Source organism: Berghia stephanieae, chromosome 7 (genome assembly GCF_034508935.2).
Source record: "Berghia stephanieae isolate SIO BIC M18660-M18661 chromosome 7, UCSD_Bste_1.3, whole genome shotgun sequence".
NCBI lineage: Eukaryota > Metazoa > Mollusca > Gastropoda > Nudibranchia > Aeolidiidae > Berghia > Berghia stephanieae.
The window spans coordinates 49,586,930-49,601,309 of NC_088366.1; the positions used below are offsets into that span (position 1 = coordinate 49,586,930).

Sequence of the window (14,380 nt, forward strand, 5' to 3'; positions counted from 1 at the left end):
AAACCCAAACCTTCCATTGAACTTATATCATCAGTATCAAACCACACTGAGAGAACGTGTAACATTGAAAATCATTGTCATATTATCAGAACTTTGTATGGGCTGTCTCTAAGCAGTTAGAATATTATAGACACCCTATAATATTGTATTCTGTCTTGGCTTAAATCGCTGATTCCTACGTGTATTTTCAGGTCTGATAACCAAAATTAAACTCATTAGAATAGATAGATAGATAGATAGATAGATAGATAGATAGATAGATAGATAGATAGATAGATAGATAGATAGATAGAGTAGATTCAGGTCAAACCGGACACGGGTCAAACCGGACGCTACCCGACTCGATGTCTAATTTCCTTTTGTTTTGTTTTTTTTTCCCGGTGCATATTTCGAGTAACTAAGCACACGTCTCGTGTGACGTTTTTCCTGCCGTTTCAATGAGTGCAATCTAGGAGAAGTCAAAGAATCGTGTTTTCATCGAGATATTTCTCACAAAACGTAAGTATCCCGTTCTTTGTTATGGGTTGCAAGGTGTGCAAGGAAGTTGCTATTTAAGCTATTTATCTTCTTCTTCTAGGTTCCATGCCTGGTCCAGGCTTCGGATACTGCATGAATTATCTCTCTCCATTCCTCCCTGTCTCTTGCTTTTTCAAACAGCTCTTGGATTGTTAGGTTGGTGAAGCCCTTCAGTTGGTCTATGAGTGTTTTTCTTTGTCTCCCCCGGGCGCGTTTACCAGGTATTTTTCCACAACTTGCCAGGTATTCATTCTTATCTTTCCTTACTATGTGTCCGAAAAAGGATAGTTGTCGATCCACTATTAAGGGCATTAGTTTCCTTTGTTGGTATGTTTGTTTTAGCACTTCTTCGTTCGTTTTGTGTGCAGTATACGATATTCTCTGCATCCTTCTCAAGCACCACATTTCAAAAGCTTCAATGTTCTTTTGTGTTTCTGCATTTGTAGTCCAGCTTTCGCATCCGTATAACAAGATTGGCCACACGTAGCACTTCAAGACTCGGAATCTAATCCCGAACGACATCTGTTTGTTTTTCAAAATGTTTCCCAGGTCCATGAAGGCCTGTTTGGCTTGAGTTATTCTTGCTCGTATGTCTCGGTTACATCTTCCATCTGTTGTCACTATTGAACCTAGGTATTTAAAACTTTCTACGTTGGTAAGTTGCTCGCCGTGAATCGTTATATTGCAGGTGTTGTTGTTTTCGGGGTTTTTCTGTATTACCATGCATTCCGTTTTGGTGATATTCACTTCCATTCCCTTGGCTTCACTATCTACTACCACTTTGTCAACAATCTTTTGAAGTTGGATTTCTGATGTTGCAATGAGTACCGTATCGTCTGCGTATCTTATATTATTTATGTTGTGACCTCCTACTTTTATTCCCTCCATATTATTTATGCCCCTCATGATTGTTTCTTGGTATAGATTAAACAGATCTGGTGAGGCAACACACCCTTGACGGACTCCTTTCTTAATAGGAATGGAATTTCCTGTAGAGTTTCCGATTTTGATAGATGCCTGCTGGGTGTAGTATAATGTTTGCATGAGTCTGAGGTCTTTCTCATCAGCGCCAATGGAGTGCAGTTGTTTTAGTATTTCTTCGTGGCGTACTCTATCAAAAGCTTTTTTGTAGTCGACAAAACAGAGGTATAGTGGGGTCTGAACCTGTATAGCTCTTTCACTTAAAACACGGAGGAGGTATATTGCGTTCCTTGTCCCTCTGTCAGGTTGGAATCCATATTGTTCTTCTGCGATTTCGGGGTTAATCTTATTCCTTAGCCTGTTGATAATTATACGCAACAGTATTTTGTTGATGTGGCTTATTAAACTTATAGTTCTAAAATTTTGCATCTGACTGCACCTGCTTTCTTTGGTATTGCTATGAAAATAGAGTTACAGAGATCTTCTGGAATTTTCCCAGTATTGTATATATTGTTGAATAATATGTGAAGTTCATCAATTGCTAGATCTCCTAGGCTTTTTAATACCTCTACAGATATTTCATCAGGGCCTGTTGCTTTACCATCCCTCATTCGTTCCATGGCATGTTCAATTTCACTTTTGGTGATGTTTGGTCCGCTTAATGGTTCTTTGAATTTCAGTGGTGGTTCATTTCTATTTGGATCATTGTACAGTTCGCCTATGTATTCTACCCATCGGCTTTCTATATGTTGTTCTTCAAATAGCAGTTCCCCTTGTTTGTTTTGGATACAACTTCCTGCTGCTTTGCTTTTCCTTTTCCCTGATAGTTCTTTTATTCTTAGGTGAGCTTGTTGGGGGTTGGGTTTGTATTCTCTTTCGATTTCGCAGCATTTCCAGTCTAGATAGTTCTCGTGTGCCTCGATGCATTTGGATTTAATGTGGTTGTTCAATGTTTGGTATTCTGCAGACCCTCTGTTGCATTTTCGTCTTTCTTCAAATAGGTTTAGAATTTCATTTGTCATCCATTCCTTTTTGCTGTTTATTTGAGCTATTGGTAAATGCTTTTCTGCAGTTGCTTTGACACACTTTTGGAATATATCAAATTGTTTTTCACATTTTTCGTTATCAGGTTCACTTTGGCTTTGTATCATGAGTGCATTTTCAAATTCTTCTCTCATTTTTGTTTGTATGCCATTGTCTTTGCATAACCTGTAATCCCTCTTTATTCTACCAGTTGTTCTCTGAATAGCTTTAAACTTTATCCTTACTGTACAAACAACTGGGACATGGTCACTGTCTACATCGGCGCCTGGATAGGTTTTGCAATTTAATATGCCATTTCTGAATCTTGATGATACTGCTATAAAGTCTATCTGGTTCCTTGCTCTGTCCCCTGGTGATTGCCATGTCCAGGTTCTTCTTGGGTGTTGTTGAAACCAGGTGTTTGAAATCATTAATTTATTTGTTCTACACCAATCTGCCCAGATGTTTCCTCGTTCATTTCTGTCTCCGAGTCCATGTGGTCCGATTATGTCACCATCTCTGCCTCTGCCAATCTTAGCATTTAGGTCCCCCATTACCATAAGGACTTCTTGTGATTTACACATTCGTTTTGCTTTGTCTAGTGAATGGTAAAACTCTGTCATATCTGCATCTGTCGCCTCTTCTGTTGGTGCATAAACTTGAATAATATTGGTGTCAACTACAGGTCCTCTTAGCTTAACCAGCAAAACTCTGTCTGAGATTGCTACGTGCCCTTTGTAAAATTTGGTTGATTTTTGGTCTAAGATCATCCCTACTCCTTTGTGGAAAGAGGTTCCACCACTCCATATGATCTTATATGTCGTGTTGTTTTCTTGTTTTGACATGGTTCCCTGCTCTTTCCATCTCATCTCTGCCAGGCCAAGAATATTTATTTGGAGCCGTTTCATTTCTTTTAGAATGTTGTTTAGTTTTCCTTTTTGGGCACAGGTCCTGACATTCCATGTCCCAATTTTGGTTTTGTCACATTTGTTAAATTTATTTCGCCTAGTAATTGGCTGACGGTTCGGTGTGACCTGACGAACATCACGCTCCCAACCGAGCGAGGCAGCAGTCTTCCGTGAAAACATGCTCCCCTTTACGCTGTCACCGTTTAACTTTTTGGACTTATTCATGCAGTTAACTCGGCAAAGTTACAAGAATGGTTTGCCATTGCCTATTCTTGTCGCCCTCTGCAGTTGGCCAGCTTGACCTGTTACCGTTCGACACCACGAGGAGGTTGCAGTAGGGCTTGATGATGATCTATCTTTGCAGACTTGGCATCATCCATTTGTCGAACAAGCTATTTATACGTCTTTATAAAGGAGTTTCGGCTCAACCACTGCACTACATGCTATTTTAGGATCGTTTGATTGTGGTTAGATCGTCTGACGATGTTCGGTTTTCATTTTAGCTCCAGTGGGGGGGGGGGGTGTCCGGTTTGACCAAAGAAAATTTAAACGATTCAGGTGAAACCGGGCGGGTTGATTAAGTTGTTTATTCTATTATTCTAGACGTCTATAATATTATTTGTTGCAATGCTTTCCTTGTATTTCTGTTGACCGGCCTATGTTTATCATGATTATTATTATCATTATAAATTAGGGAGGCCTTCCGAAAGCGTCTACACCTACATCCCCAGTATTATAATGTTTTGGGAGGGGGGAAACTTTTTTATAATGTTCTGAGAGGGGGTTTGGGAGGGGGGAGACTTTAAAAATAAAACTTTTCCCCCTCCCAAACCCCCTACTAGAACAATATAAAAAAAAAATACTGGGGATGTAGGAGCTTTCGGAAGGCCTCCCTAAAATTATATTATGTTCACCATTGTAAAGGAAAATTTAAATTTTTAGACTAGCCAGTCTATGAAAATGAAGTTCAAATATCTAAATAAAGTTAATTTTTTCACATTGTTACAGGCACCAAGATGCCGCGATCAAAGTACAATGACAAGAGTGTGAATGCTGCACTTGATGCCATCCGCACCAAAAATCTTTCATTCCGCCAGGCCGCTGCGACCTACTCTGTCCCGAAATCAACCCTGAAGGACAAGATGGCCGGAAAATACCCCGTCCATAGGGTATCTCATACAGTGTTGGCCACAGAGGAGGAGAAGAAACTTGTCAAATGGATGGTGGCCTGTGCCAGGGCCGGTGAAGGGAAGGACAGGGAGCAGCTGTGCCTGGAGGTGCAAAGAATAATAAATGCTGAAGGCAGAGAGACCCCCCTTCAAAAACAACAAGCCAGGATATTACTGGTATAAAGCATTCATGGAGAGACACAAGGGGAGGTGCGGGAGAGAAAAGCGATGTCCCTTGGGGAACAACGCGCCCAGGTATCAGAAGGAAAGATACGTGGGTGGTTCCACACGATGCGGACATCGCTAATGTCAAATGGCATCGACATTACCAAGGTCCCCCCCCCCCCAGCAACGTCTTCAATTGCGACGAGGCTGGCTTCCCTTTCTACCTGGGAGGTTCAGTCATCATTGCAGACATTTCTTCCAAGCACCCCTATCAAGTCGGCTCCGATAACAAAACCCAAGTGACGGTGCTCGGTTGTTGCTCTGCCGACGGAAGAGTGTTGAAGCCCACCATCATCTTCCCAGGAGTAAGGTAAGCAAAATCTATCGCTTAAACTAATCTGATTATTTCACCATTGACGATGATGATGATGATGATGATGATGATGCTGATGATGATGATGATGGTGATGATGATGATGATGATGATGATGATGAGATGATGAGATGATGATGATGATGATGATGATGATGAACTGATAATTCTAGTTGTTTTTTTGTTTTGCTTATTTTCTGGCAAGGTGGAGGGGGGAACTTCAAGGCCAGGGTAAGCAGTGGGAGGGGGTGTCGGGTCACGGGGGGGGGGGGGGCATTGTCTTGTTGACTGAGAAAACAAAAACACTTCCGTACTCTATGTGCATTTTTACAATAGACTGTCCTTTCTTCGCAGATGGACCTGGAAACCCTGGGAGGACTTCGATGCTCACTACGCCCTCACCCCAAACGGCTGGATCAACAATGGGACGTTTGTGAAGTGGCTGAAGTACACATTTCTCCCCTTTGTTGACCACCTGCCGCAGCCAGTCGTTTTATATGTTGACGGTCACACCAGCCACTACAGTCCCGAGGTCCATGAGTTTTTGATTGAACATAATCTCACCATGTATGTTCTCCCCTCCCATTCCTCTCACATTGTTCAACTCCTAGACCTGGTATTCTATGGTTGCCTGAAGGTGGAGTGGAAACGGGCAAACAGGGACTACAGAACTTTCTCCAGGCATGCCACCGTCAACAGGCAGACGTTCCCTGTCGTCTTTGCCGATGCCTGGAAAAGTGTATACAGCCCTGCTAAAATAATCAATGCCTTTGAGGCACCAGGGCTGTGCCCCTGGAACCCGGACCGGCCTGACTACAAAAAGTGCCAGGCAAGTGCCGTTTGGACCAAGACCCCAGTGGCACCTGTTGCCTTTATTGAGGGGATGGATGCAGATAAAGAGGTCTCACCTTCCACCTCAGCCTCCCATGACGTGGCACCACCCCCCTTCCTCACCCCCTCAGCCCGTCCCCCCGCTTGAGAGTCTCCCTTCCACCTCAGCCTCCCATGACTGACACCCCTCCCCTGCTCACCCTGGCCTTGAGGTCTCCCCTCCACCTCAGCCTCCCATGACGTGACACCCCTCCCACTGCTCACCCTGGCCTTGAGGTCTCCCCTTCCACCTCAGCCTCCCATGACGTGACACCCCCTCCCACTGCTCACCCTGGCCTTGAGGTCTCCCCTTCCACCTCAGCCTCCCATGACTGACACCCCCTCCCACTGCTCACCCTGGCCTTGAGGTCTCCCCTTCCACCTCAGCCTCCCATGACGTGACACCCCCTCCCACTGCTCACCCTGGCCTTGATTTTTATGATGGTTGCACTTCCACCTCGGCCAGTCATGACACGATATTCCCAGCTACCAGTCAACAAAACCCCGACCTTGTTTCTCCGTCTTCAACACTGGCAAGTGTGGGTCGGATTTAGAAGTGGGTTAACATCCATAATCGCCCCATACTTGCTGTGCTGGTCGCTGATGATATGTTCAATGTGCAGAACGACCCAGTTCGGGATGTTCCAGCGACAGCATTCTGAACCGAAGACTACGCGAAGTATTTGGAACTCTGGAACAGAGTTGTCCCACAGCCCACATTTGACAACCTCCCACTCCCCGTTTCGTCTAGCCGAAAGTCCACAAGAGCGCCTCGTGTACAGCCCCCCTCCTATGTGTCACATGCATCCTTCAAGGAGTATCACGAGAACAAAGATAAAGCGGAGGCGGCAAAGAAAATGGAACAGGAAGAGAAGAAGGCAAAGGCGTTGAAGAACAGGGAGGAAAAGGCGAAGAAAAAGTTGGAGGAGAAGGAAAAAAAGCGCTTGGAGAAAGAACAGAAGAAAGCTAAAAAGTTGAAAGAGAAGAGGAAGGAGGCAGAAAATAAAGGGAAGGGGAAGGGCAAGAAGAGGAGAGTGGAAGAAAGAGTGGAGTCTAGTGCAGAGGATGATGATACGATGGTTGTGTATGATGACAGGTCGGACGTTGAGATGGATATGGATGAGTTATGTGGTGTGAATGACAAACGTTTATGTGATTTTTGTGGAAGTGATAGGAACCTGGATGGATGGATTTGGTGCAAGTGTGGGAGGTGGTACCACAGAAGATGTACTGGCAAGAGAGAGAGAGAGAGAGAGAGAGAGAGAGAGAGAGAGAGAGAGAGAGAGAAGATACTGGGGATGAGTGAGGAGGAGATCAGTGTTTTCACGTTTGTTTGTACATTGTGTAAGTGACATGTTGCGTTATGATTATGTACCCTATTAATTGTTTTGAATAAATTATTTTTGTCTTTCTCTGTTGAAAATGAACATAAACGTGTTTATTTATCTATCTAGACGTCTAGATCTAGTCTAGCTATTTATGAAAATATATGGCAGTCGTTTTGGGGGAAGGAAACATTCTGCCAATTTATGGAAAGAGTCCTTCAAAGTCCTTGGAATGCTGGAATCGAACCCTAAATTGACCAATGACCCGGCAGATATTTTACAAACTGAGCCTATGGATCTGCTGTAACTGTTTATGAATTGAAAACTATTAAAAAAACAAAAGGAAACAGTGTTTTTCAACATCCGTGAAGGGTGTCCGGTTTGCCCAAGTTGGGTGTCCGGTTGGACCTTAACGTTCCATAAGTGTCCGGTAGTACCAAAATGTCACGAATAACATTTTGCGTCGAGAACATGGAAAAGACTGCTTAGGGTGCAAAATCGGCTGGTTCACCTGAAACCGGCCACTTGAGCGTTACATTTTACGACATCACTATACAGCATTGGTCTTATTTCTGGCCAGCAGTCTTCCATTCTCTGAGACGACCACAGATAAGGCTTGTGTGTCCGGTAAGCCTGAATCTACTCTAGATAGATAGATAGATAGATAGATAGATAGATAGATAGATAGATGTTATTGTAATATTTACCACGATGTTGGAGTCAGTCTACATCGATGTTCCTGGCCTTTCAGCCATCGTAAGGACTGTGTGTTACAGGAGTTTGGTTTGTTGTGTGTTGTTGCTTGTTGAAGTGGTTCCGTAGGTTTGTTGTTGATTAGTAGATGTTTTCTTCTATGTGGATAGCTGTTGTACATCTCATTTTTCGTGTTGAGTGTGACATCATGAGGGTGTTTGATTATAGTATATTTTTCTTCTAGGCATAAGCTGCATTGTTTTGATGATGGTGTGTATCCTGTTGCTTTCGATATGATTTTCCATGAAATGCTGTGGTCCAGTTTGTTGTCTTTTAATTTCCAAATATGTTCGCTGAGTTTTGTGGATTTTTTTGTTGGTGTTGGTTCTCTATGGTTCGTGGATAGCTCATACGATAGAGTCACGCTCTCACCGGCCAGGCGGAGTTGTCGTACCAATAAGGTCGCAGGTTCAAACCCCATCACCGCCGTGAAATTTTTTTTTTTATTCTCTATTGACTTCTGGCACTTTTCTACTCACTTCATCTCTTGTTGTTACCAACATAAGTGCCTGCTCCACTCACTTTTCTGAATTAAAAATTCACCCCATATACCGGAGCATACTCAATGTTTCAATTGTTTCTATGTTATATGTTTATGTTGAGAATATTGGCTATTAAGCTTAACTGCTGGCTAAATACTTCGCATTGGTTGTGTGTGTGTTGGACCCGCGGTCTACAGTAGTCGGAGAGAGAAGGCTCTAGCAGTGAATGACCTGAGGTTGAAACGAATTTTTTTGGTTCGTGGATAGCTCATACGGTAGAGTCACGCTCTCACCGGCCAGGCGGAGTTGTCGTACCAATAAGGTCGCAGGTTCAAACCCAATCACCGCCGCGAAAAAAAAAATTATTCTCTCTTGTCTTCTGGCACTTTTCTTCTCACTTCATCTCTTGTTGTAAAAGGAATACCGAGCTTTATAACAGACGTTGACATATATATGTTTTGTAGATGGCGCCTAATCGTCGACTTGTCCTGTATGACATCCTTATTTCAGAGATGGCACCGGTATCGGCTCATGACCTGGAGTGCATAGACTCTCCGTTCCACAAAGATCTGATAGGGAATGTAGATGGACTAATCCAACACTTGGAGGACACAATTGCTTGCCTTGACTGCCAGGAAGGGGATAAGAGGCACAACCCCGCAGTCCCCAATAGAGAGCAGGATATGTGGGATGTAAGATCCTGGTCGTGGTCATCATCAATATTATAATTATCGACATCATCATCATCATCATCATCATCATCATCATCATCATCACACATCACCACCATCATCATCATCATCATCATCATCATCATCATCATCATCATCATAATCATCATCATCATCATCATCACCATCATCATCATCATAATCATCATCATCATCATCATCACCATCGTCAACATCACGATCATCAACAGCAACAAAATCATCATAATGATCACCTTCGACAATTACAACAACAATAAAAACAACATCATCATCACTACAAATGCAAGGACATAACTAACTGCCACTACTAACAAAATTCGCTCGTGATGAAAACGTCATACCCACGTCATTCTTACAAAGAATTATGGGAATTATCCATAAGTTACAACTGAGTGTATTAAAGTTTATAATTATAATATTTTCTTTGCTATAATTTGTTTGCTTGCTACCCAGAAACCAACTGGAGGTTTCAGTTTGGTTCTGGGAGGCTTACAGGCCTTCATCACAGGGTTACAGTTGGAATACTCGAACCTGGAACGAGAGGCAGAGAAACTCGAAGAACAACGGACGTGTCTGGAAACGGAGAAGGTCAGTCTGGGAGGGGAAGCTACTATCTACTATACTACTACTACTACTACTACTACTATACTACTACTACTATACTACTACTACTACTACTACTACTACTACTGCTGCTGCTGCTACTACTACTACTACTACTACTACTACTACTACTACTACTACTACCACTACTGCTATTACTACTACTACTACTACTACTACTACTACTACTACTACTACTACTACTACTACTACTACTACTACTACTACTACTACTACTTCTACTACTACTAATACTACAACAAATTCTACGATCTTAACTTTTACATTTACGTTGAATCAAAATCTTCAAACAAGTTATTATGTACCATTGTCTTCATTCCGCTCAGATGCGTTGATAGAGAAAAGCCACGAGCTTCACTGTCGAATTCAGTATAACGCCTTAGAGATGAGGCTGGACCAGAGCTTCAGTGACATCGAGAGATGTTCCTCCGTGTACAGTGCCAGATGCTTCAAAGGTGGGTGAGACGATTGTCTAAATAACAATTTCCTTTGACAATAGGATTCAACAGTCGTGACGTCACTTCCCTCGTGATGGCGTAACTTAGTAACTGGTTCTAAACTATCGGAACAATGGCGGACGCCATTATGAAATACTTCTCCGACGAGCATAAAAGTGTATCCAGAGGAGAACAATATTATAAATCTGATCATGTTATGGCTTTTATACATTATGATCACATGACATGTGGAAAAGTTCTAGCCAGCATGAAGAATAAAAAGTCTCGATATTCTCTGTTTAGAATTAAGCTGCTCGTTGTTGAGGGGATGTGATATCAGACTACTGAATCCAATTAACCACGAGCTCATCATCACCTTCTGCTGTGCTTGGTAGAATTGGCGATTATATATATATATATATATATATATCTCTCTCTCTCTCTCTCTCTCTCTCTCTCTCTCTCTCTCTCTCTCTCTTCCGTTGCTCTGATGGCGTTGCTGTTTCTTTCCGTTCCCAGGCAGTCTGTTGGGCTATGTGGTCTAGTGGTATGACACTCGCTTTCGGATCGGAAGGTCCTGGGTTCGAGTCTCGCTCGGCGCAAAGTTGTGTCCTTAGAGGAGACTCTATACTCACATTCTCTCACTGTACTCAGGTGTAAAATGAGTACCTGGTCGTTAACAGCGTTGTCTCTGTCCGAAAAAAACCTGTAATATCGTCTATATGTAGCCACGAGCTACACTTTAGAGTTCAGTACAACACCTTAGGGCTAACCCACACCGGATACTAACTACGACGACCCGGCAATAGCTGTCTTCCTGATAAAGACGTCGGGCACGGACGAAATACTAAGAATAAAGAGAAGAACCGATAGACCTAGCCATACCCGACGTCCTCTGTCATTTTTTAAAGGTTTTTATTAGAGGTAGGGCCAATATAGATAAACTTTTGTTGTGTTTTGTTGTGTTTTGATTTGTTTTTTCCTTAGTTTTTTTTTGTTGTTGTTGTTATTTTTTTTTAATTATTAAATTTTTCGATTTGCTTGCTTTCTTTTCTTTTTTTTTTTTTAGTTTTGTTTTGGTTTGGTTTGGGTTTTGCTTTGTTTGTTGTTGTTTTTCTGATTTTTTTAGGAGTTGCTTTTTCTTAAAGTTAAAGGCAGCCCGACAAGAAATACATTCTCACCTAAATAAATGATGCAAAGCGCTTTGAGCACGTTTAGTGGATATTGCGCTTTATAAAAGCTCACGTCTTTTTTAATATCTCCAGCCCGGGATTTAGCCGTAGTACTACGGGAATTTTCGTGGTAGTGAGGAGGTCTGTTGTGATTGGTATCAATATTTTATTATTATTATTATTATTATTATTATTATTATTATTATTATTATTATTATTATTATTATTATTATTATTATTATTATTATTATTATTATTATTGTTTTTTTTTGTTTGTTTGTTTGTTTGTTTGTGTGTTTTTTTTTGGTCTTTTTTTTTAATGAGAAAAACTGATTGGAAATGTAAAAGTGATGGTGATAGTGGTAGTGATAATGGTAATGGTGGTGGTGGTAACGGTGATGATTGGGGTGTAGGGATGATGGTAATATTATTATTGTTATTATTATTGATATTCTTGTTGTTGTTGTTGTTGTTGTTCTTTTTCTTCTTCTTCTTCTTCTTCTTCTTCTTCTTCTTCTTCTTCTTCTTCTTCTTCTTCTTCTTCTTCTTCTTCTTCTTCTTCTTCTTCTTCTTATTATTATCATCATTATTATTATTATTATTATTATTATTATTATTATTATTATTATTATTATTATTATTATTATTATTTATTATTATTATTATTATTATCATTATTATTATTATTATTATTATTATTATTATTATTATTATTATTGAACGTATTGATGTTATTACGATTGTTGTATTTTTGTGTGGTGTATCAGTTTATTTTTTGGTTCCATTTACCTTTTTTTTTCCACTTTCATGTATGTTGGCATCAAATTGTTGATTTATTGGCGAAAGCCTAAGATTGAATAAACTCTATAAGCCTTTACAGTAAATGCCCCAATGTTGCAGCAATGCCAATGTAAAACAAACAACAACAACAAAACATGTGATTGGCTAAAGATCGTAAGCTTCCGAATATCCTCCCGTTTTCTCGCTGTATATTATTCTGACTTTTCAGACGAAGCTCATGAGAATCTGCGACGGACCAATGAGATCATTCGTACGGCGAGCCTGCGGAACTGTCAACTGGACAAGGAAATTATCAATGAAATGGTTTGTCACGGTTTGTTTCCAAGCATCGACAGTGTTCTTCATCATCATCATCATCATCATCATCATCATCATCATCATCATCATCATCAACAACAACATCATCAGTTCATTTCATTTATTTGTATTTATTAAACTCGTTAGGCTCCTTCAGCACTAGGACAAAACTGTCCCAGGACGAAGTTGTCCTGTCCCACTGGAGAAAACTTCTATTCAAAAGGGGTACCGCACTAGGACAGGACTGTCCTGGGACACACCCTGAGATAGGCTGCGCAAATGCATTATCAGTATGGATGAAATAGAGGTTGCATGTGTATGTGTTTTACTGCTTAGAAAAAAGAAAAATGGAAATAGAAAACAATATTGGGTGCATTCTTTAATGACCCAAAGATTGCTCAAAGGTCAATTCCATAGACTCTATGACGATCTCCGATCTTATCCTAATTTTTTTTTCTTGGAATCACCTCACTTTACCCAGGTGCAAATGAGTACCAGTTCGCTGATGAAAGTAATATTTGACGGACTGGCGTCCATTCAAGAGGATAATAGAAAGTCAGCATGGCTCGGTGGTACGGTCTTTGCTTCGTACCCGAAAGGTACCAGGTTCGATCTCCCGCTGCTGCGCTGTGTGGCCTTGGGTAAGTCACCTCGCCCTTGCTCAATTTGCGGCGCTGCACTGCGGCTGACGCCTGGGTTATACCTCGCCCTAGCTCAATTTGCGGCGCTTCCAGTCTTTCCCTCAAGAAAAATTTCCCCTATTGGATGAATAAAGGGAATTTTATTTTGTTCAATTTTAAACTGTTATCTGTCTGCTCAACGCTACAGAAACATGGATAAGTTCCGGATTTTTAAGCTTAGGAGGCAGGATGGCCGAATGGTTAGCGCGTTGTACTCTGGACTCAGAGGTTCTGTGTTCGATTCCGACCGCAATCAATTTGTACTGTCCTAGACCAAGAAAATTTACTCCAATCACTCACTCCATTCAGGTATAAAAGGGTACCTGTCAAGCTTGGATAGACTAGAGTCCTGTTCAAAGGTTTTCAAAGAAATACGTTAATTGTCCGCTTCACGCTATTGAAACCGGGATTACTCCTGCACCATTGGCTACAAGGCTCTAAAGGACTTCATTTGTCGTACAATGAGCCCAAGTGGCTCAGAAGGACTTACTTAAAAGATATTTTCATTTTGAATTCCGGAAATAAATAACGATAAAGATAATTGATCCCACAAGTTACCGAATAGATGTGCAGCCGGTTTTAGACACGTTACTGCTGTGTCACAAAGTGTGACACTTCTTAAATTATATTTATAAACATACGTTATTAAAGTGCCGAAGGTGTTTTTGTTGCTATGCAGTCTGTAGGTGGTTTCATCACATAGAATTATATTTTGAATTGTTCTTGCTTTTTTATATTCAGAATTGAAATAAATAAATAAATAAATAAATTAATAAATTAAAACATTGTGAAATTGAATGTAAGCTTCAGTTTAATATACGAAAACAGATAAATGGACGTTTCGGGTTTCCCCTCCATCAACAAAACAGGATGAATGAAACACTACCGACGAATGAGATAAATTGGTAGCGGCGTTGTTAAGATGCATAAAAAACATTGATGGGCAGGAAATAATATACTACTTAGTGAGGAAGCACGAATTAAAATAGAGCAATAGAAATTTATAAAAGGTTCGTAATTAATTAAATCAAAAGAGGGGAGGCGGGGAGGAACTGTGTAATGCAGTATAGAAAGTGAAATAAAATAAAGTGTGGACTTTTGTTGGAAAATAAATACAATGGAATTGGAAATAAATATAAAATATAAGGGAT

The 14,380-nt window shown here is 40.9% G+C and overlaps 2 protein-coding genes and 1 pseudogene across 3 annotated transcripts in view; all 3 read left to right on the plus strand.

Annotated features, from left to right (window-relative positions):
* Positions 1–10,177, plus strand: LOC144976569 (uncharacterized). Its single transcript, XM_078920862.1, has 4 exons — positions 1–191; positions 9,016–9,197; positions 9,672–9,806; positions 10,169–10,177. Exons 2-4 carry the CDS (start codon positions 9,018–9,020, stop codon positions 10,175–10,177), a joined length of 324 nt encoding a protein of 107 aa, XP_078776988.1. The 5' UTR covers positions 1–191; positions 9,016–9,017.
* On the plus strand, positions 4,758–7,297 carry LOC144976568 (uncharacterized; annotated as a pseudogene).
* LOC144976253 (uncharacterized) overlaps positions 10,173–14,380 on the plus strand; it is a 14,892-nt gene continuing 10,684 nt past the window's right edge. For both annotated transcript variants that reach the window (XM_078920440.1, XM_078920441.1), the window contains exons 1-2: positions 10,173–10,297; positions 12,461–12,555. In XM_078920440.1, coding sequence (XP_078776566.1) covers positions 10,228–10,297; positions 12,461–12,555 — 165 coding nt within the window. In that variant the 5' untranslated portion in view covers positions 10,173–10,227. The remainder of the gene's footprint in view (positions 10,298–12,460; positions 12,556–14,380) is intronic.

Bases quoted from the DNA above. Each gene is read 5' to 3' on its own strand.
- LOC144976569 (XM_078920862.1), top strand. From the start codon at position 9,018: ATGGCACCGGTATCGGCTCATGACCTGGAGTGCATAGACTCTCCGTTC. The intron at 9,198-9,671 runs GTAAGATCCTGG...CTTGCTACCCAG, and splicing joins GAGAGCAGGATATGTGGGAT to AAACCAACTGGAGGTTTCAG.